Source organism: Dermacentor albipictus, chromosome 9 (assembly GCF_038994185.2).
Source record: "Dermacentor albipictus isolate Rhodes 1998 colony chromosome 9, USDA_Dalb.pri_finalv2, whole genome shotgun sequence".
Taxonomy (NCBI): Eukaryota; Metazoa; Arthropoda; class Arachnida; order Ixodida; family Ixodidae; genus Dermacentor; species Dermacentor albipictus.
Genome location: NC_091829.1, coordinates 116,490,440 through 116,513,885, shown reverse-complemented (window position 1 = coordinate 116,513,885; position 23,446 = coordinate 116,490,440). Strand labels below are relative to the sequence as shown.

General features: G+C 44.8%; 2 protein-coding genes across 2 annotated transcripts in view; one reads left to right on the top strand and one right to left on the bottom strand.

Annotated features, from left to right (window-relative positions):
• The window catches only part of LOC139050073 (uncharacterized), a 286,318-nt gene that overhangs the window by 43,595 nt on the left and 219,277 nt on the right, over positions 1 to 23,446 (bottom strand). Inside the window, exon 15 of the mRNA XM_070526266.1 lies at positions 2,485 to 2,676. Coding sequence (XP_070382367.1) covers positions 2,485 to 2,676 — 192 coding nt within the window. The remainder of the gene's footprint in view (positions 1 to 2,484; positions 2,677 to 23,446) is intronic.
• Positions 11,032 to 19,297, top strand: LOC135914112 (uncharacterized). Its single transcript, XM_070526265.1, has 5 exons — positions 11,032 to 11,088; positions 14,684 to 15,802; positions 16,198 to 16,258; positions 16,619 to 16,784; positions 19,095 to 19,297. The coding sequence occupies exons 1-5, from the start codon at positions 11,035 to 11,037 to the stop codon at positions 19,213 to 19,215; spliced, it is 1,521 nt and encodes a 506-aa protein (XP_070382366.1). The 5' UTR covers positions 11,032 to 11,034; the 3' UTR covers positions 19,216 to 19,297.

The window sequence follows — 23,446 nt, the reverse complement described above, 5'->3', positions numbered from 1 at the left end:
CCGTGAGACAGTTTCAAAGTTGAAGAAGCCAACGGTTCCACATTTTGTTACAAAGATATGGTTATTTTTCGCCACTTTCTTCGGAAGTCTACATTATGCTAGAAATGCGGGAAAACTGAGTTTCACCTAACCAAATACATTGATGGAAGGATGGACCGGCGTGCAGGATAAATGTCTGCTGCAATGAACATGGCGACAGATGCTCGTTCCAAATATCTAAGCGATCTAAAAGATGCATCTTTCAAGTAAAGGAAATGTTTGTTTATGCGCCACGGACATGAGGAAAGGATTGCTGGCCGGCCGTTCCATAGGCGTCGTTATGAGCATGCCTCCGGCACCTGCAAATTTGAATGTTGCTGCGCGAAGCATCGCTCGGGCCGTCGACGAGGTGAAGGCTGACGTGCATGGTGACTATGAACCACAGGAAATCAGCTGACCTAGTGCCGCTGTGCAAAAACGGCATTTGCTGAGACTGACGGGTTGAAACTTGCCACTTGCGACGTTGTGGCGAATGGAGGAAATCAAGCACGAATGGCTGTTTTGGAAACACTTGGCACCACGGTAGGTGTATTCTGCGCAGTCGGTCTCAACGTGTTCAAGAGGAGCGTACTGATAGACTGAGTTTCGAAGCTCATCAGAGAGAAAGGAACGTCGTAAAAAAAGAGGAACATGAAGGAAAGCTTCGGGGGACATACTAAACAAGCCAGGAAGTATGCATATTTCGCTTGTGAATTTTAACTATTGTAGCATATTTTCGATGGAATAATTTTGTTTTTCTCAAAATCAAAATTTTTTAATTTTCTGATGCTTGACGTTCCTTTCTGTAAAACTAACCGATGAATTGCGTTGAAATCCTCTCATATAACCGTGAAATTTCTTGGAAATACTCTGAAACTAAATTGTTGCAAACTGTTTCAGTTATATTTCTCAAAAAAAAAGGATAATTGGAAAGTCTTTCTCATGGTACAAGACAAGTGAAGGCTATATTTTTTTCTTCTTTGATGAATGTATGAACTCATTTTTTAGGCTCGTAATAAAGTCGCTGTTATATAGAATTAGTGTCCAAAATTTCATGGTCCTAATATGTATCGTTTCCGAGAAAAGGTACATTCATTTTACACGCAAGCATAAATGCATTTGTCAAATATTATTTAATAAAGGCGGCAGCCAACCAAATTGCGCCAACTGAAGGCAATGGGCATCCTTGTACAACATAAAAAATTTGACGTTCAACTATGGAACATGTGTTCAGATGTAAAACTGAAACCAAGATGACCCATTTACCGCACTAATGATAAACGGCATGGAAAGGAAAAATAGGCGTTTGCCTGAATTGTAGCACGAAGCTACAAAGGAAAACCCTACGGGTTTCTCAGAAAGACAGCCTCGCAGTTGAAGAAAAATATGTCCTGGTCCGACCCGCGAACCTGGGAGCAACGACGTATTTCTTTCCCTTCGATGTAGTTTCTTCTACCTTGCCGGCTCCCGCAGAACAGATCCAGCATATTCAGTGGCTCACTGTCTCCAGTGGTCGGATAATTATCCTTCGCTCTGCGAACGGCTAGACGCCTGGCTAGCTGGGATGATAGAGCGACCGGCCCGGAAAGGCGTTGATGCCGGACTTGAGTCCCGAACCACGACAGAGTTTTCTTCAACTGCGAGGCTTTCTTTCTGAGAAACTTGTATAGGTTTCTTTTGTAGCAGCATGATGAAATTCGGGTGGATGCCAATTTATCTCTTGCGTATGTTTTTTCTCCACCCTGCGGGCTTCCTCAGAAATTATTTGCAATAATGTTAAACTGCTCGGGTCCTACTTGCTAACCAGAGCGAAGCTATAATGTGCAATTATCGTTTGGGGCCCTTGGAGTAAAGCAAGCACTCACAAAGTAGAAAGAATTCAGATAAAAGTTGTCAGGTTTATGTTTAACAAATTTTGCTTATCAAGCTCTCCAGTGAAATAATGCAGTGCAATCAACTACAGCTACTCGCAGTACGAAGGAGAAAAGTGAGATTACGATTCCTTCGGATGCTTAATAATTATGAACTAGCAATTGAAGGCACCCCACCTCTGTCCCCCATAACGAGACAATATACCCGACAACGTCGTATTTTACACGGACGGAAACACTGAAGTTGTCTTCCTTCCCACTTAGAATACTTGACTGGACTAGTTCAAGGCTAATATTGTATTATCTCCTTGATTACCATGCCTACCCTCCTTGGACCTTGCGTGCGCAGTATGAATAAATAATAAATGTGTGTATTATGTGTATATATGTATATATTTTTTGCACTGTTGTCTGCTGTGCTCGTGGCGCCAGGGGCCTAGTCAGGCGTGTATAGTCTCGCCTTTTGCTCCGGCGCCATGACAATCTTGTATTGTCAAAATTGTAATAAACTTCAAACTTCAAACTTCAAACTTCAAACTAAATAAACATGAATATGCCTGGCTAGGTCGACAAGCGGTTCAATGTTTCAACTTACTGAATAGGGATGAACATCCACCGCTTTCGTGACGTTGTCGCATTTTTCGAATAGTCCCACATTTGAGCCAGTTGACTTGAACCACCGCGCCTTAAGGGTCATCGACACTGCCAATGGAATTTGCCTGGGTGTAGTTTCTTCGCAGAGTTTTAAATGGTTTTCTATATCATCCACGGAGTCAACGGCCTGCATCTGTTGAAGGAAGCAAAGCAAGACAGTTTATTAGGCAGGCTCTTTAGCGTATAGACGTCATCGCTGTGCAATTTTGAACCATCTTGGATATTCGGCTTGGACATGCTCCATTTAATAGAGTGGATCATCACATAGCGAATTTGCGCTTAGTGACACGGTGGCTCGAACACAACGGCTAATAGAAATGGAGGCACCTGTGTCAATGAGAGCTTGGGCGGGCACACCTTGCACAACGACTGACAACTAGTTCGACGTTCGCTGTGGAACAACTGTAGGCTGCCCGGTGGATGCGGTTTCCCCTCCTATGGGGAACCAGTGCTGGATAGGCGGCGCGTCGAAAAGGGTGCGTTGCACGCCACCCTGGCGACGAAACGCGGCATATTCCAGCCGCTAGACCAGACGACACGTCCGCGGCCGTTTCATTGTTCGTATGTTCCCGTTTTCGCGCCGCTTCTAGTGGACAGTTTTAGTAAAGAAGCTATTTATTTATTATTTATTTTTATTTAGAAAATACTGCAGGCCTTGTAGTGGCCCTTGCAGGAGGGGCAGAAATACAAAAAAAGACAAGAACAAGGAAATGCAAGAATACATGAGTAGCAAAACAGTAAGAGCAACAATTAATTACATTGGAATGATTGCAGGGAAAAAAAGAATTAAACAATTTCAGAAACACTGCAGCAAAACAAGATAAAAAGGAGCAAACAACACTTTTCAACTGTCGCATGTTCAGCTATCAACGCATTCAATGCTGTCAGTGTCAATAAGAAGCGATATGGGCAAGTTATTCCATTCGGTTATTGTGCGAGGAAACAAGGAATATTTTGAAGGTGTTGGTCCTGGCAAAATACGGAGTTAATGACTTGGCGTGCCGGTGCCTTGTTAATCGCCCTGTTAGTGGTTGTATGTATTGCTGCGGATTAAGAGATAGCCGATTATTCTGAAGCAGATAGAGGAACTTAATCCTTTCAATCTTCCTCCGCAATTTTAGTGTTTGTATATTATTCATTTTCATTAAGTGAAGAAATGACGAAAGAAGCTTTTTAAGCTTTATATATTTTTCACAGCGTGTCACGGCGAGCCCGTGCGTTTCATTAACGGTTGCACCGTGCGCCGTTGCCATGCTTATGTGGCAGCCTGCCTCGCAAATCTAGCAGCTAATGCGCCGGTCTTGCTGCGCTATGGTTTCGGGAGTATTAGTTGGCCTGAAGACATTCCAAACTTCTCTAACTAGACATAAGAAAGTCTGATGTTACTTCGCCACAGCAGTCAATTGAGAAGAAAGCTTTATCGCATCACCTGACTCGAGCAAGCAAAGGTTTGAGGGCTCCGCTGCTTGATTCGTAACAGCTTTGGCTACATTCAGCACTAATTACATAAATTTACCGAATGCACCTCAGCGCCGAGTCCTCATCCGCATGCGCATCTTTAAAAACACATAGGTGGCTTAGTCGCACGTGCGCCGGCAGTATGCGCACACAACTCGTATTACAAAGCTGCTTCCCTGCCACATAATTCTTGGCAATGAATGGAAACTATTTACCTTCCATATCGTTTGCATGCTGTGGTGGCATTGGAAGGAGCTTGGAGGTGGTATTGCGAAGGAAAAATGGTTTTTACATATGCCGGATGGTGCATGCTATTGCGCATTTTGTTTCGGATGAAATGCCGACTGCAGATTCTACTGTTTGGTACTGGCTGCCACGGCTGACCTTGTTCACTATCAAATAAAACAAGCACACACGCGAAATTCGATTTAGAAACCAGCCCAACGCCGCTTAACTGGGCGACAAGACGGGAACTTCTTCCGCTCGGGTGACTGCTTGGATCCAACGCCGCCTCCGTTCTTGTTCGTTGTGTTTAGGTGGAAAGACGCAGGGTACCACCTCCCTCATCCCGACGTAGTTGTGGCACTTCTATACGCAACAGTATCGTCGGCATCCTTTTGTTTTCCTTCGGCTTTCAGCGCACGCAACGCCACTACCAGTAGAAATTTTCGTCCGCGGGAGAGGCTGCGGGAGAGACAGCCAGGGCGGCGCTGCAGGCGTCGTGAAAACTTCAGCGCTGGTTCCCTATAACTATATCGTAGGCTTTTCTGAATGAGCTTTGGGGTCATGGGAAGCAGGTCGGACCCGCCGTGGTTGCTCAGTAGCTAGGGTATTGTGCTGCTGAGCACGAGGTCGCGGGATTGAACCCGGCCACGTTGGCCGCATCTCGATGGGGGCTAAATGCGAAAACATCCGTTTACTTAGATTTAGATGCACGGTAAAGAACCCCAGGTGCTCGAAATTTTCAGAGTCCTCCACTACGGCGTGCCTGATAATCAGAAATTAGTTTCGGCACGTAAACCCCATACTTTTTTTAAGCAGGTCGGAGGGGTTCTCGATAGGGGTGTGCGAATATTGAAATTTTCGAATACGAATCGAATACGAATAAGGCAAAAATCTGTCTTCGAATATCGAATCGAATATCGAATATATGTGTAGTATTAAAATATTGCAAAACGAGGTAACAATAGCTTTATTACCCTTTTAAAAATAATATTGCATTTTACGAGGTTGGTTCAGGTTAAAGAGGCACTCATTATAGGTAATGCACTCAGGTAATGTCAGGTAATTCTCTGTCAGGTAAACGTTTGTTACAGATTATCGCGAAGGAAAATTGACTGCTCAACATGTTCGCAAAGTAAGGGCTCTCTATGCACTGTGACATTTGTCCAGGTAACATTTTCTAGGTGCATATTTTATTGCACATACTTACAAAGCCCGAAAGTACATCATATATTGTTATGAAAGAGCCCTGGAATAAAGCTTGGTAAAAAAATCGAAACTGATCATGTACGTCGCACGGGTCTTTTGCAGATAGACTGGAACAGAGCGTACACATTCATAGTAAGGTTCGTTAGAGCACTTAAGATCACAGTGCTGTAACGCTGTGTCGTCGTTTGGTACCTTCTTTTGTCCTTGTTTTGTGTTGCGCTGTAACAAACCTTACTATGAATCCCAACCAACTGGCCCTATTTGCCATCTTGATGCAGAGCATGCAGATAATGCGTGGATCATGTGAAGCTCTCAGTGAATAAGCATGTTCTTAGGAGAATGTGGAGCAAGCATATAATTCGTTAATTGCTAAATTATTCACAGTCTGTCCAAATATTCGCCGTTTCGACCATTATTCGGCCTTCCTCGAATATTCGGGAATTTACGAATATGCATTTCTCGAATCCAATACGCTTCGAATAAGGAAAATATTCGATTCGTATTCGAAATTTCGAATATTCGCACACCCCTAGTTCTCGAGAATTCAGAGGCGTGTAGGTAGGGTATGAAGGAGAGGGGATCTGTGAAATGAAGGGCGGTAGGAGGTTCTCTGCTAGCCCGTTGCGGGACGGAGGCCTGTTCGCTATTCGAATGTATAGCCATGTTGCGCATCCTGTTGACACCATCGACAGAACCGGGTTGTATGGACCGAGCAGTACGCGGAGCGGAGCGGTGATGCTGTACACGCACTGGTGGCAACAATGAAACCACAGGGACATATTGGCCCACTTGCAGAGGGGCCGCGAGGACAGCAGGGATCACCGTGACGTTGGCAGATGTTCGCACCTCTAGAGCGCAAGGGCAGCCGGAGCACGTTAGACGTGACGCACAGGCGATCTCTTGCTTGATTATCTCGCGTAAGCCCGTCGGAGAAGGGGCGATGCCAGGTTCTGGCGCACAGTAAGAGCACCCCACGTGACGTACCTCTCGAACGTCATTACGTATCATTGTGCGCTATTCTACTGCTGAAGGCAAACGAAGCTCTTTGTTATCCGCGCATATGCGCAGAGGCTGAAGTTCCTCTAGGCGCTGGAAAGTGGCCGTTACATCATGCGTGGCGGCAGGATTTCGTGTGGTGAGTGTGCTAAAGAGACGGTGTTTATGTCTTTAATAATATATTGTATGCGGTCCGTCTGGGACAATGGTGGCGTTGACACATATGTACAAAGCTAGCAGATCCTCAGTGTTGGATGTGTGCGATTGCCAGGAGAATTGAACGGGCTCACTGATACTCTTCTTCGCGACTTCAGTGCGGGCAGCGGAAGCGCCGATGATCTGACGAAGTTGCTGCATAAAGGCTTCGCATTCGGGGTGATCAAGCTGATGATTGCAAAACCAGCTTTTCGTGACAATGGTGAGGTAGAAGGGGACATTGTTCAACTTCTATAAGTTCTTCCTCTTATTGAAGTCGTTTGCCAGATGGTAGTTTTGGAGCCATTCCTAGACGTCATCTCCCCACAGACCAGCGAAGACGGGTTGGTCACGGTGGCGGTTGTGGATGGCCCCGACGCATGGCGAAAGCTGTGCTGGGGTGGTATTACCGGACGTGGTCGGATTGTCTTTAGCAAGCATGGCAATAGGTGGTGTGTGGCGACCCGAGCGGAGCTCCAGTGAGAAGGGCGAGAGTTCGCGGAGAACGAAAAGCACCTTCCATCACATATAAGATACGTTTAACCTAGCCCAGCTCAAGCTATGATGCCCAAACAGCTGTGCGGCTGATGATGACAATTAAAGATGCAGGATTTGTACAAGCGATTATGATCTGTAGAGATTCAGCAGAGTCAGTCATGGGTCGCGCTCATAATATATATATATATATATATATATATATATATATATATATATATATATATATGCTGACGTCAGAAGCATCAGACGTGTCGTGGCTTTCACGCAATGCAGTTATTCTACAACACCTGTACTTCTTCGTCCGCTTTTCCAGCCGTCACATTCTCCAATCGTCGCACGTTTCCCACTCCCCTTATGAAAGTTTTAGCACAGCAGACGCAAAATGTTTTCACTGCCTCTGCCTTAACGTGTCACTGCTCTGTTGATTGTATAGTTCACTGATGGTACTTTGCATCGAATCTTCTGAAGACCTTCCATGACGGAGCTCAGATTGGGTTGTTTGGATGCCTTGGTGTCTCGCTAAGTACGGAGTCAACGACTTGAAGGTCAAACGGCAGAAACCTCTGGTAAGATACTTTATTCTCTTACCTTCTCTCCCTGGGATGGATTAGTGAAGGTTTACGGAAACTATCGGCAACGGGTTGTTGATTCATTTGTCATTTGGCTGCTTCTTCACGGCTCCAATCCCTTAACCAGATGCATCGCAGTATACATTATACATGTCTTTAAGCGTAGTATACGCGAAGAAGAACTTTCGGTGGGCCTAGTTCGTGCATAACTGATAAATATTTTTCAAGCCGCGAACAAGGAACACGGCAAAAAAGGAAGGTTCACTTGCCTGTCCTGTGAAAGACCTTCTTTTTGTGCTGTGTTCCTTCTTTGCGCTTTGAACAATATTTGTAAATATACGCGAAGCACTGGTTTTTCATTTATGCGCTTCTTGACTACGAAATGGGCTCGGTCCCATGCTTCTGTCCAAGTGAGCGCTTTTGCGGAGCAGTATTTCTTAGAGGAGGAACGATATCGATGCAATCAGATATGTATTGACAGTAAGTGTTTACAGTGTCACGAAAACGCTGGAGGGCTTTCTCTCGTTTGGGTTCTAGGAAAATTGACTATTGTAACAACATTATCTTGCTTAGGTGCCTCAGTTTGCGAAATTTTGTGGCCCAGATACTCAGTGCACTTCTTGGCAAGTTGGCCCTTTTGGCGCATTAGTTTTACGTTCTTGGACATAAGAGCTTTAAGTGATGCCTGTAGATGTCGCAGACGCTCGACAAAGCTTTCTGGGTATACGACGACATCGTCAGAGTAATTGATGACAATATTTAACGGATGTTTCGCCACTGTTAACTTCATGGCTGCTTCAAATGTAGCAGGAGCATTATTTAACTGGAACGGCAACACCAGCCATTCGTGGTGGCCATTAGCGGTGAGAAATGCAGTTTTCTGAATCTCGCAAGAATTCATTCGGACATGCCAGCATCTGTAAGTTGCATCCAATGCAGAAAAATATTGCATTTCCCAATCGGTCGAGAAGATCGACGAATGGTGGAAATCGTTGATAGTTAGGCACCGTTACAGAGTGCTAACCAGTTTATCTATTTCTGGTTCCCTGTTGCGAAGATCTGTATGCTACTCGATGAATTGTAGCCGCATTGTAAGTCCGATGCTATACTGTTGAGTAAAGATGCAGTAATATCAGTATGAGATTTCCCTAATATACTTCATATTTATTTCGAGGACATTCGCTGATAGCATGTTGCCGTACTGTCAAGGTCTCGTTTTTGGGGGTCTTGAATAAAGAGCCTTTAGTGCTTTTCTCACAGTTCTCATTGTGTACTGTTACGTTTCGCCTATGACGCGCGCTGTAGCCGGCGCGGATTCAACGGACGCCGGGGCTTCGTTCAAAGCGGCGGGCATTTTGGCCCGTTCGGAGCGGCCGCGACGCATCCCCTCCGAGCGCGTCCCGGCATGTTCAGTGCCACGTGTCTTTGTGTGTGCGTGTGTGTGTGTGTGCCCACGCTTGTCAAAGCGCGGCAGCCGGGGAGAGGAGCTCCCCAAGTGTGATGCGAGGAGGTCTGACCGGCGCCGGCCCGGCTGATGCGTCACCTCCTTGTCTCTACATGTCTCTCCGTCCGTCCGTAGCTCGCTGTCACGTGGTGTCATCTCGTGACCTTCCTTCTTGCCCGCGACGCCAAGAGTATAAGAGCAGCTGCCCCCGGACGCCAGGAGAGAGGCTCCGATTTCTTCTGTTGAGTAACGTGCTCTCCCGTCTCTCTACTTCGGTCGACCTGACCGCCCGCTCTTTGCGATGCTAGAATAAACAAGTTGTTCTGTTAGCAGTCGCCTCATGCTTTGCTGGGACCTTCGGATGCTTCCAGTGTGCCCCAGGCCACCAGGCCAACGCTACCCTTAGGGCTTGCGACCCATTTGCAACAACGGGTGTCAGCACTGAGATTCCGACAGCTGGTGGCAGCGCTGAGATTCCAACAGCCGGTGCCATCGGTGCGGTTCAAACAGTACGTTCAAAAATGTCAGGTGTTCTTGTTCCTGCCTTGCTTTCTAAGTTTACAGAAAGAATGAAGTACGAGGCGCCGTCTAGGCCAAGAATGAACTGCGTTCTCGTGCCTTGCGGGGCGGGCACATCTACTTTCTTCGTGATGCTTCCAAGCTGCAACTGCATGATTATGCAACAAAAAGTTCGAGTGCTTGGCGTAGCTTGCTGAGCTGTGATGGCAGAGTCTCTCAATAAATGAAGTCGCATAGCCTAACTGTTACAAGTAATCCATGTTACTGTATCGAGAGTTGAAATGATTGCTTTTCCGTGCATGAGACCTTTCGAGCGTAATAATGAGGCCTAGCCCCTGTTTGCCAAGGCAGCCTCAAGAGCGGACACGTTGCCACGGCACGTCATTCATTGTGGCAACTAATATGTCGGGGGAAAGCACCAGCTGAGCAGTATCTACATTCCTTTTGGTGGCTAGATGTCAAAGTTGAGTGCTGCCCTCCGCTGAAGAGAAGTGGATCTCTTTGCATTGTACTGAGAATTCCAGGAAAGCAAAGTGCTCCCACTCGACCTTCTACGAAGTGGCAAGCCACTCTCATGGTCAGGAGAAAGAAACTACAGCTAGGGCTGGTTCTCCGTCAGAAGGAACACCATGCGTCATCCCACAGGAGATGTGGTACCCTTTAAAGTCGTCCAAGGCTTCGAGACACCTGTTTTCGTCATATTACTTCTTGATGGTCTGTCCTTCTTGCAGCCGGTAGTGCATTAAAAGACGTAAGGCATGTCTATTGGTGGAAGCAGAGGAGTCCGGCATGCCATGCTTGATGTCTTCCCAACATTCATTGTTGCCGAATATATCCGTGAGGTACCACCTGAATGCTCACCTTTCGGTGTGCTCGTTGAAACGAATGACTCGATAGCGCTGTGTCCAAGATGCTTCAGCCGCCTTCATCTCGAAAAGACGCAGTCACTTGTTCATGAGGACGTCTTCTGACGCTCTTTCGTACTTCGGAATGTTTAGCTGACACCACGGGGTAACTATGGCAGGTTCATAGAGTTCATCTTGACGGTTTGTGTGATGTCAGATGCTATAGCACTGTAAAAAAAGTGTGTAAAATTACAGGCGTTTTTGCAGAAATTTACTGTTGCCGCACGGAAAAAATCTGTTACTGGAAAACACAGAAAGGTGATCAAGCAAAAAAACAGACATTTTCTGTTTTTGACCGCCGCGGTCTAGTCACGTGCGTCTCTATTAAGAAGTAAGCTACGAAAAATGCACTCGAAAACCTTAAAAACATCCGTTTATTTTTTAAAGCCTAGAGTATAGTAAACTAAATTTTTCGCACAACTAGTATTATGTGGTTGCTTTTGGTGCGGAGCTGCACTTCGCAAGATGGCTTCCGCATGAAGAGGGGTTTGGTGTTTTCGTGCCTCGATTTATTTGTTTCATTTGGACAGGTGAGTGAACAAACAATCTTTGCCTCTTGATACAGACAGTGTTATTTGCTTTGTGTCACCGGTGGAAATCTCTAAACTATATTGTAGATGTTGCGTGCGATGGCGGTGGATTACTGTAGCGAAATATTAAGGCATGGGCAGAGCTCGCATCTCAGTAAATGGCGGGAAAGCCCTGTGTAACTTTCACCCTCCGCCTTGCGGTTTCAAGCTGCCTACGCTCCGTAAACTGTTCATGGTGAAGGTGCAGCTTTGACACGCAGTTAAAAGTTAAAACGAACAGGACGAGCGCTCACGCGCGAATCGCCGCCGCGGCCGCCGCCGTAGCGGCAAGCGTCTTCTGTCTATTCCATACTTCCATTGTGCTAGCTTCTAAATCGTGCCGCGGCCTCGCTACCGCAACCACGCAGCCCTTAATTTTCATCGAATTCACGATTGCCTCTAAAGGCTATTTGAAATCTTTGCAACGTGTTTTAACGTGGTGTGTGCGTTAAATTTGAGATCTACCAGGGCTCGGGTTCTCGCTTGAGCTATTTTGGCCGCCGCGCCGACTGTCGTCATGCGGCCGGCGCACCGGCCACTCGCGCGAGCCGAACTAGTCCCTTGCCTAGCTGTCGGCAAGCAACGTCGACTCGGAGGTGGATCGCTCGTTTCCCACTTTGCGGTTGCTGCGCGGCCGGCGCTTCCCCGTGTATTGCGGTGGCGCATGTCTTCGCCTCAGTAGGCTCGGCGGCCTGGCAGCCGCCGCTGTATCGGTATAAGCGTCAAATAGATTCCACACGGCGCTTGCTATGGCTGTGAAATATAATCTGAAAATTGTAATGTTGAATATGCTGTTTGATCTGTTTGTCGGATAATGAGACTACCATATTGGACAATATCACGTATTGCGGAGAGTTCTGGACGGTGAGATGCATGTTATGCGGGGAACGGGCCGTCGGTCACCCGCACGTGTCAGTTCTCTTCGGAGGCTGGCGCAGAATTGCAAATGGCGTAGATGCTTGACAGCATGCTTAAAATTACAAGCAGATTGGAGGCACAGGTTACTAGACTTCTTATTAAGGGATAAGCTTAGGCTTCGAGCGAACGCGGATCTGTGCTGACGTAGTCCATCGCGTCGCGTGTCGCCGACGCTTGCATGCAACCTGGTGCGAGTTAGCGGTGCTTGCATTAATAAAACTGAAAAAAAAAATTCTTCAGCACACAGTTCAGTAGTCTTGACTTGGGGTCATTAGATTACGCCACAGTATGTTACGCTGCTCGGGTGCTGCGCTAGCTATTCCGCAAATAAAACTGTCGTTTCCAGGACAGTTGGCATTGCGTTTTAGGTGCGCCAGTTGCGTAAGCAAAGCTTTTGTGCGCGCACAGCTGTAGCTGTTTGTTACCAGAGCCTTCAAGCTATTGAAAGAGTCTACTATCACGTATTGGACGAGCGGCTGTGTTTCAAGTTCATGCATGTGTGAAATCACGTCCTGACCAATTGTCAGTGGCTTATAGGATTATGACACTCTCCTCCGCGCGGCGCTTTCCTCCTCGTTTTCCCACGCACGCCGGCTCCCAACGCTGCACACAGCACGCCTTTTTGTCCAGCCAGCCATAGGCCATCCGCGGCATTGAATTCTGGCACGTGTTTCGGGGCTGGCAGGGGCCTCACTGAGTTAGCTAATCGTCATAGATGGTGCTAAAAGCAGTGGTAACGCTGAAAGTGATTTTGTGGGTAGTTTTGGTTTTCTGTTCATTTTTGTGTGTATTTGAAAGTTCATAAACTTTCTGTGCCACGAAATAACAAGTTGACGCGTGTGTATCGAACTTAGTATTGCCGTTGGCAATAGCCATCTGAATTAGGGTTTGTTCAATCCGTGCGCGCATATAAAGCGCTTGTATTGTTTGGCAGGCCTTATAATAAAATAGTCGCGAGTGCAGTGGAAGACCAAGTGTTCGGTTTCCTAATGGGAACGTGGCTCTAGTGAATTGCATCTGAACCATATGACAGAGTGCTGTATAAGACAGCGTCAGCGGCGCCGATAACCACTCATCGACCGCAGTAATAGGAGCTGGCACGCACGACCTGCTGAATTTTAATTCGAAATCGTTATATGGGCCGCTGAGTGGAAAAACCGGCGCCGTGCGACCGATGGTATTAGTTGAGTTCAATGGTGCCGTTGCAAGTATGACGTGATGCATAGCAGAGAAGCCTAGGAGCAGTACTGATTAACCGTACAGGGGTAACGAGCGAACGAGTAATAGTGACTGTGAAAGGGGCTCTCAATAAAGTTGCGATATGACTGGGATGTTAAAAGACGCCGCTTCATAATTATCCTCCAGCGAGAATTATTTTAATGCGTCTTGTGGAAGCTAAGCTATATGCAGACAAAATTTGAACTTCCGCCTCTTCACGCCTTTCCCTCTCCTCTCGCACGCCAAAACAGCGGCGCGCGTGGAGTGGCGGCGGCCGCGGTAGCGCATGACGTCTGAAAGTGTTTGCCGCTATGAACCATAATCCCCGGATACTGGTTTCAAATGCACGGCGTGACGTATATACAATATACAATATATATATATATATAATATTTATACATATATACATATATACAATATATATGTACAATATATTGTCACGGTTTCTGAGTGGCTTTCTCTAGAGGATCTCAATAACCGTATAGGTGGCTTTCCTTTTAAGCACAGCAACCTCAATGACAGACCGTGTGAGGTTACTGTAAAGAAATCACTTGGAGGCCATGCTATTCAGAACTGGAACATGGTTCGTTTTCTTCCCCTCTTCCTAGTCGGTTCCGTTCAGTGTACAGAGAATGAGGTCTGGATGCAGGTTCTGTTGCTGTCAGAAATTGTTCTTTTAGTTACTGCGCCAGCAGTTACAAGTGCAATGGCTATGAGGCTCCAAGATATCATCGAAGATTACATGACAAGCAGAGCAGCTCTGTTCCCAAATATTCCATTGAGGCCAAAACACCATTACGTTCTTCACTATCCAATGCTTATTATGCAGTTTGGTCCCCTGATCAGATTGTGGACAATGCGATGCGAGAGCAAGCACAGCTACTTCAAGAAATGTGCTAGAAACTGTCAAAATTTCAATAATTTAACGTTGACTTTATCTCAGCGGCATCAGCTTTTCCAAGCTTACAAGAACACAGGAAGCAGTACTGACGTTCTCGACAATGCATCTACTTTCATGATCAGCCTATGCAGTCCTGAAATTCAGAACGAAGTTCGGGAAGTTGTTTCTGATGAAGGGGAAATTTTCTCAACACAGCAAGCAACTATTCGGCGTCTGTTGTATGAGTGCAAAATGCTAGTTGTAATGTCACGGCAGAACGGCGAACTAAAGTTTGGGGAAATACAGCTGATCCTGTCAAAAGATGCCCGGCATTTTTTTCTTGTAAAAACTGTTAGTACATCATATGAGCCAGGAATGCAGTATTTTAACATCTTAAGTAATGACGGTCCAATCAAGTGCATTGAGCTCGACAGCTTGCTTGACAACACACCATTAATCCAGTACAACCTTGCCCGCTGCAGTTATCCTGTTTTTGTTTTGAAGCATGGATTACTTGATGGAGTTTGAACTGTGTTTCAGATAGCTGCAATGGAGTTGGAACAACGAATTTCTAACTGGCTGCCAGCCCTGGACAAGGAGGCTGTAGAGCTGACATTCCAGAAGCTGCAGCAATGTGGTGTAGAGTCCCTGGAACATCTGAAGTATGTGGTTGAAGAGGACTTGCAATTTTTAAAGCCCATCAGCAGAAGGATTCTTCTTGAAAGGTTTCACTCAGCGGCTACGCCTAACCCACCAGTGTCTCTTTCTCCAAACGACATTCAATCGCCTACAAACGCACAGGGTGCAAGCTTTTCTACACCTTGGGAGGTTTTCCCACCACAACTTATGAAGGCTTGCCAAGAAGGGAAGCGTCCAGTAAAGAGCAACTTGAATGAAATGGTACGACTTGTGAGTGACCATATTCTTGCCATAAATAGGAAGCCAGGTCGCAAGATCTTGAGGGTCATCGCAGCTGAAATTGTCAGCCATTACCCGAAGACGTTCGAGGACACCCTAAATGGGGCAGTAATTGGCTCGGGTATTGAGACACTCATGTGGAAACTTGAAAACTGTGTTAACAACAAACGAAGGCCAAGCTCTGAGCAGCTAGATCAGTTCGAACGGGACGATGAAGTGGACTTGCGTGTGAAACGCGTGAAGATTCAGAGAGACTCGTATGGGTGTGTGGCATGGCAACCAAAGCTTCCATCTGACGAGACCGCTGACTCACAGGAGAATAAAAAAGACGACCTGCTGTCGCAGTTCAGGCTTGCGCTTCCAGATGAGACCATGGTTGCACAGCTCATGTCGGAGACTTATGCATCACAACGTCAGCTTATCAATGCATCCAAAAATATTCGAGACATTGAGCGAAGCTGGCCATTTCTGTTTCAGGCAAAGCACCTGACCAACCACGTAAACATCTTGCTAGGCTCAAATGTTGCACGGACTTTTGATGACCGACTAAAGACTGTTGCACGGCAAGTTTTTCGTTACGCACACAGCCAAGTAAAAAAAGAATGTTTGAAGTCTTGTCTCCAAGAAATAGAAGCTGCCAAAGCTAACAGGAAGTCAATGGCAGTTGAATACGAAGCCATGCCACTACTACTGCTGGCAATCTTCGGAGAAGACAAAGAGCTGTTCTACAAGCTAACAGAGGTAAAAACTGACAAATGTAGTTTGCATTATTTCTTTGCAGTCGTCGCACTTTAATGCACAATGTGAAGTGTCCCATTAATTTATTCCTCCCAATAACCAGGTCAGCACTGCCTTTTATAACAGTAGTGCAGTGATTGTTTTAATCCCACGTCTCTAACATTTGTACTGAGATAACAGAAAATCTGGAAGTTTTATGTCAACCTTGCCCATAAACAAAAATTTATCCTCAAAGCCAGCAGACTTGCTGCGGTGTGTTTTAGCGTGCGACGCGATGGTAACTCATATTAAGTGAAATGGCGTCTGTGTTGAGGACTTAAGGCAGCATTTTTCTTTTATTACATCCCATTGACCGATCCTAACGCTAATTCGCATGTGAATTGGATTTTTCATGTAAGGAGACGGCCAGCGACGATGACTTGGGGGATCTGCCAAGCTGTCCTTTCATCTGCGCGAAAGGTAAGATACTGATGACTGAATAAAGGGGCAGTTCATAAAAAATTGCTGAAAAATGCACTAAATGGTGCTACCTTGTCCGGAATGCAAATATTTATTATATTAGACAAATGTATGCATTTTATTAAAATACACTTCCCGCTGATTGAAATGCTTAATGAGTATTGTTGGCTCGATGCGCCTATCATGTATAGGCCAATGCAATCTTCGTCGTTATCCCTTCCTCGTTTTTCACTTATCTTCCTAAACCTAATGGTGATGGACCCACCCCTCTGAATAACGAGACTGTACGCGTAAGTGAAAGACATAATGAAAACAGAAGGACAAAGCGAATAATAATTCTTCCTTCCAACTCTTTTCCAGGATGGACTTTTCTCACTGCTAATTCATACACAATCTGCGTGGACACCCATCCAGTACTTCATGCATCGAAGCCAGACGAGGCCTTCAAGCTGCTGTTCTTTGCCCATTTTGCTTTTAACATCCAGTACCAGAAGGAGACGAGCCTGTGCATGGAATTCACACAGAGGTAAGAACTGAAGCCAATGTTCACTCACTTGTACACTTGCTTTACGTAACAGCACGCCCTGCGCAAATGCATACTGCAGTCTGCCAATCTTCCAAAACCTTATTTAGAAAAGTGGTTACTACGCTGCTAAACTGACAGTATGCGAAGAAAATGCACTTCAACTGAAAAGCTTCTTGAACAGTGTGCGTGTTCATCGAAAATATCATACTGCTAATGAAGTTTGCTTATAGAGGTGAAAGTTGGCATTTCTTTAGTTTGGCATTGAACTAGCACTGGGACGCAGTAACGCTAAAGATATTTGGTAGTGTGCTGTAGTATAGGAGCAGCACCGAAGAAAATTTGCTTTAAGGTAGGGAGTTTTAGCAACATTGTAGTACAAGAAATTAATAATTGATTTACCATTGACTGACGTAATAACATGCCCTCATTATCCAGTCTGATTTTTGAAAATATGTGTCAAACAGCGGGACATCATAAAGAAACCTTTTATCTCTATAGTCAACAGTACAGCAGCAGCTAGGGATCACGCCTGTGTGCCGACTATTAGTTCTGCTGGGAGGCTAATGCAAGAACATACAGTCAAGGATGCATTCTAGTAAACGTGAAGGTCTGAGATCAGGTACTTAGTTGTTTTGTTATAATAAAGCGCAACACCAAAAACAGCAAGTAACAAGCATGCAACTGTAATATAAACCTTAATTTTTTTTAACCTTTGCAGCCTTCTATTTTAAACAGTGTGAGAAAAGCGCCGATGCTTTCTATTGTGCTGGATTGTACTGCAAAGTGGACATTATGTACCTGATATGGATGAATAATTAGACGATTAATCAGCTTAAATTAGGTAACAAACTTTACTATTTCTGCTCTAAAGGGAAGGTTGTATCGCAAAATCTATCTGTCAACATCGAAGGTTAGGCTTATTTTTAAATTTTGTTTCTCGGCAATGTATTTCGAAGTATCGAAGGAAAGCTTGTTCAATTGGCTGGCCGACTTTACCTAACTATACAATGCCGTAACTGCTCATCGTATTGCCGCCGAAATCTGGTTAACTTATACATCATAAAAATACACTAACTGCGTCTGTACTTGCTGCATGCATTAGAAGTGCGAGAAGCGATTTTTCTATGAATGTGCAATGGTGGAAAGTAGACTCAACGAGCTTTCATATGTGTATTTTTGTTGGTCGATGTCTTGAATGATACTGCCGTTTAGGAATATTTAAAACAGCTCATATTCAAAGTTGACGACCATCAATTTTGCAACATAACCTACCTTGCTTCTGAGATGAAAAATAGAAAAGTCAGTCAAAGTTAATTATGTAACTACAGATACATTTGAGGTACCTAATGTCTGCCTTGCTGTACAGTCCAGCTCAGAGGACCACACCGACGTAGCTAAATATTTAAAACAAATATCTTCAAAAGTGACAAAAATCACCCTGTATATAAAATATCAATCGGACAGAAAAAAAATGTATCTCCCGCTCTTTTTCTGCCGCATCTCACACATACACACTTAAGGTGATGGAATCGGGGTACGGATTTCAGGCTGTTTTTTATGGGAGAGGGGTGCGTTCTGACATGACAAACCGTTGTAGCAAGGTAAGCAAAAGAGACCTAACGTTTTATTAAAGCACATTTCTTCTTGTTTTATCCGTTCACGCCTCCTCATTCATAAGGCCACATGTACTGTAGTGGCTATGAGTTCCTAGGGCGCATAAGCTACGAACGAGTCCGACACTTTTATCATTACCCACTGGATCAAATCCTCCCTTGTGGAGATGAAAATCGATCTCAAGTCATTTAATATGTGGTAGTAAAATGAGGTGATCACTGAGAAGGAAGGTACTTAAATGACTTCACTAGCATCCTAGATACTTCTGTTTCCAATGATACCTGTATGACCGGAAACTCCAACTCATGCCTCGTAAACAATGACATTGTAAAAGCATCGTATGCTCTTTCCGCCTAGCAGTGCCTGTGAGTCATGCTGATGTGCGGTTGTTGATAAAACGAATCTTGCTGCTTTATCGCTATGAGGAGCTTGACAAGAAGGTTTGAGCAGCAAAGTGACGCCTCACAAAGCTAGCGTTTTATTTCTGGGTGGGAACAGGTAAGATATTAGTGCTTTTCTTACTTAGCTTTTACCCCTCAGAACGTAGCGGATCATATATGAGACCTGATTTCTTTAACACATCTGCCCTTGTCAGAATGGTTGTGCAAGTGTAGAACGAATATATTTTTGTCTTTCAACTATAAAAATTGTTTTTGTGCCTGGTCATTAGTGATAGCTCGTGGCTCTTTGTTTCAGGGCTATTGCAGGTATTAATCCTGCAAGAGGAACAAAGGTGCAAAAGAATGGCGGGAAGCAGCACTGCCTGTCACCAAGAGTGGCTGCACTCGTAACGGCTTTGAAAGACTATGACTTTTAGATTTTTTAGTTTCTGTTGCTTATAGTTTTCGAGCTATAGAAGAATGCTCATGTGACTTTCCTTTTAATAAAGTGTTCATTCATATCAAGCTGCTTGGTTTTTGGTTCTCAGGCAATGCTATACTGATGAAGATCAGTGCGTTGTGCAAACGTTTGATATTTAGATATTCTTAAATTACTACAGGCAACTTCCCTCGAGCAACGAATTATGTAATATCACACTTTCGTTGGTATAAACGATGCAAAGATTGTATGTGTAATTTAATGAGCCCTTGTGCTTGCACAGAAACCGTATTTTGTGCGGGGAAAAGAATTAGAATAAAAAAAACAAATAGGAAACCGAACTTTGCAGGAACTTCAAATATATTTTCTGCAAACCAAAAAGAAAATTGTGTGTAAATTAACAGGGCAGCCAAAAACAGACAACTAAACTCAATTTGCATTCACAGATTTTCTGTACGTGATAGAAAAGAAACATTGCGAAATAACAGAATAACTGAAAACAGAAAAGTGAATTTCACAGATTTTCTGTACATGACAGAAAGGAAACACTGTAAAATAACACAATCACTGAAAACAGAAAAGTGAATTTCACAGACATTTTACAAGCTTTCAGTAAATAATGAGAAAAAAGAACCTGAAAATCACAGACTTGCTTCGAAATAGAAAATGAAATTTCACAGATATTTTACTGGGATTTTCGGTAAATGATAAAAAAACTAAAATTGTAAAATAACCGAAAAACTGAAAAACGGAAAACAGAACTGTACAGACTTTTTCTGGCAGGACAGCTGCCAGAAAATGTCTGTTTTTTTTTCGAAAAAATTTTTTACAGTGTAGAAACGTGCCATGGCTAAACGCCGTATTTCTGCTACAAAGCACGCGTATTTCGACGTACGCTTCTCCAGCCGTCGCCTTCTTCAATCCTCATTTATATATACATATATATATATATATATATATATATATATATATATATATATATATATATATATATATATATATATATATATACCCAGTTGGAAAACACAACAGGAAATTTTAACAGTCTGTCGTATTTTGGGACGTTGTTTCTGTAGTTCTGTTGTCTGTAGTTCTGTTGCCTGTAGTTCTGTTGCCTGTAGTTCTGTTGCCTGTAGTTCTGTTCCCTGTAGTTCTGTTGTCTGTAGTGTGACGTCCTGTAGTAGTTCTGTAGTTCTTGATCAATATTTAATTAAAAATTGACAGAGACGTCCGTAAGGTTATGTAAATTTGTTAGTACAAAAAAGAAAAACATAAAAGTAAAAAAAAATGTCTTCGCCTAGGATTCGAACATGCGACCTCACGATTCCGAGCCCGGCATCTTACCAATGCACCACCCCTGACTTTTTTTTTTTTTCTTTATTGCCTGATTTTTGGTACATAACTATTTACAAGAGGAGACAATCACCGTAACAAAAACCAAAGTAGAACATACATTTGCTGTTGTGCACGTATTCAACCAGTATTGTACTGGCTGAGTGTAATCAAAATTCACGCAAATTAACCAACGGCTCTACTCTTGGGAGCCACTCGGGTGGTTGCTCTGTCGCCTTATGCAGAGCGACAAACCAGTGCATCTGTTCCCTGAAATACATTCGTGCAGGCCGCGCATCTTTATCAACATGGTATCCCGCCATTCTCGCTCGCCAAATACAGTGGAGGCCCAAGAGCATAATTAGGTCAAAAGGCACCCCGTCCTCGTTATCTATGCTTAAGTAACGAATGCCATACGCGTCTAGTGGAAAGTCTTTCTTTAGTGTCCTCTGCAATACATCCCAGAAGAACACGCCTCCCCAACAGTTTAAAAAGACATGGTCTATTGTCTCTGGCTGCTTGCAAATTAAACAGTGTGTTCCCCACGGTAAATACACTCCCTTTGCCTCCAAAAACTTCTTAACTGGTAATGTTCCCGTGTGTAATTTAAAGAAGAAGGTCTTTGTTCCTGGCGGGACCTGCATTTTTTTTACCCTTTTTAAAACATCGCTGCTTGGGCCTCCACCGTACAAGGACCTGTACAGTGGCACAGGGAAAAGGACGTCACACAAAGCACAATACAGTTTCTTTTTGTTCACAACGGAAAGGTAATCATTTGAGAAGCGCACTGAAAGAAATCGGACACTCGATACGACCTCTTTGTAAAACCCTCGAATCCCTCCCGAAAACTCTGCGGTTGAAACCACATACTCCGGCAGCCGTCTACTCAGCCTTATTTGACATACCGTGCGCAAGAAAGGGTCGGTTGAGTCCCTAAAGAACAAGAACCGGTTTACCAGCTGCCGCACAAAGAGGTGGCCCAATCCCAGCCCCCCATCTTTTACCCGGCGGAACAAGTTGGTCCGGCTACAGCGCTCCCATCCCGACGCCCAGACAAAGATGGCGAAAATCCTGTGTAGCTTCTGAACGTTGGACCGTGAACAGTGCAATACCTGCATTACGTACCAAAGCTTGCTGATAAAGAAAAGGTTACAAACGGTGGCTCTGGCAAAGATAGAAAGGTTAGTGCCTTTCCACTTCTCAGCTCTCTCCTGTGTGTCTTTGACCTGCCGTTTCCAGTACTGCTCGCTATCACGATAGGCATCGAGCGGGACGCCCAAGTACTTGCCTGGGGTCGTCACCCAATGCACGTTGGCAAAATGATCTGGCTTCGTTGGCCATGATCCATGCCAGAGCCCGAGGCACTTCGACCAGTTAACTCCACTACCAGTGACATGGCTAAATTTACGGACACATTTGACAGCCTCGATTATGCTCCCCTGATCCTCCGCAAAAACAGCGACATCATCTGCATAAGCCAGCAGCTTCACTTCAACTGCGTGAAGCTTAAATCCCGTAATTCTATTGTTTTCAATCAATCTCATGCACAGGGTTTCAATATAGATACAAAACAACAGAGGGCTGAGGGGGCAGCCCTGACGCACAGAACGTCGCAGGCTGATGGGAGCCCCTAAACTCTTATTCACGATCAATCTGGTCGTGCAGTTACGGTACGCCAGGGCGACCCCCTCGCAGATTACAGATCCGAGATTGGCATAGTCTAAAACGGCAAACAAGATTTCATGAGCCACGCAATCAAAAGCCTTCTCGAGGTCAATCTGTAAAATGGCAATCCGACTATTACAATCATCACAGCACTCAAGTACACTGCGTGCCTTGTGAATATTAGTAACAATAGTCCGGCCTTTAATCCCACATGTCTGGTGAGGCCCGACGATGTCCTGTATCACTGTCTGCAATCTTCGCGCCAATATCTTCATAAAGATTTTATACTCGATATTGGTGAGTGCTATGGGACGATACGCCGTAACATATCTTAATTTCGCTGCATCATCAGTTTTAGGAATGAGTACTGTGTGTGACGACCCATAAGACGGAGGCAATGTGTTCCATTTGTAAGCTTCGTTAAAGATTACATTCAATACAGGGCTAATTTCGTGCTTGAATTCTTTGTAGAAACCGGCGCTAAAGCCGTCTGGTCCAGGCGATTTTCCTGGGTTTAAGTTGTCTATGGCCTGTTCAACTTCGGATTCTGTTATCTCTAGTTCCAATCTTTGCTTTGTTTCGTCGTCCAGTCGGGGTATTGCCCGCAAAAACTCATTCCCAAATGTGGTAGCGTCTACTTTGTGGTACGAGAATAGCGCCTGGTAATGCTCATGAAAAGCTGCTTTGATGTCGTCAGTGTCTGTTGATAAGGTCCCGCGCCATTCTATGCCGTCGATGTGGTTCCTTTCAGCGCGTGCTTTTTCTAACCCTAGCGCTCGCTTCGAAGGCGCTTCACCTGCAGCTGTGTCTTCAGCCCTTGCCCTCACCAGGGCTCCCCGGTAGCGTTGCTCTTCGAGTTGCTCTAACTGTTGTTTCACTTTGCTTATGTCTTCTATCCATTTGCCCGGTGCCTGAGATTCCTGCCTGAGCAGTTTATGAAGAAGCGTCTTTAACTCAGTCTCTTTTTGTTTCTCTGCAAAACGAATACAGGTGGCCCTCTCTATTGCCTTTATTTTTAGGGTTTCCTTACTCAGCTCCCACTGCTGCCATACGTGAAGTTTTTTACTGGGGTCTATTTTCCGTATTTCTTCTCTTACTGCTCGGTTAAACGGTTCATCCTGAAGAAGCTTGTTATTTAATTTCCACGTTTCCCATGAGAAAGGGTTGCCTCGCTTTGGGATGCCTATGCAGCACTGAACTAAGCAATGGTCAGAAAACGACACTGGCACTAC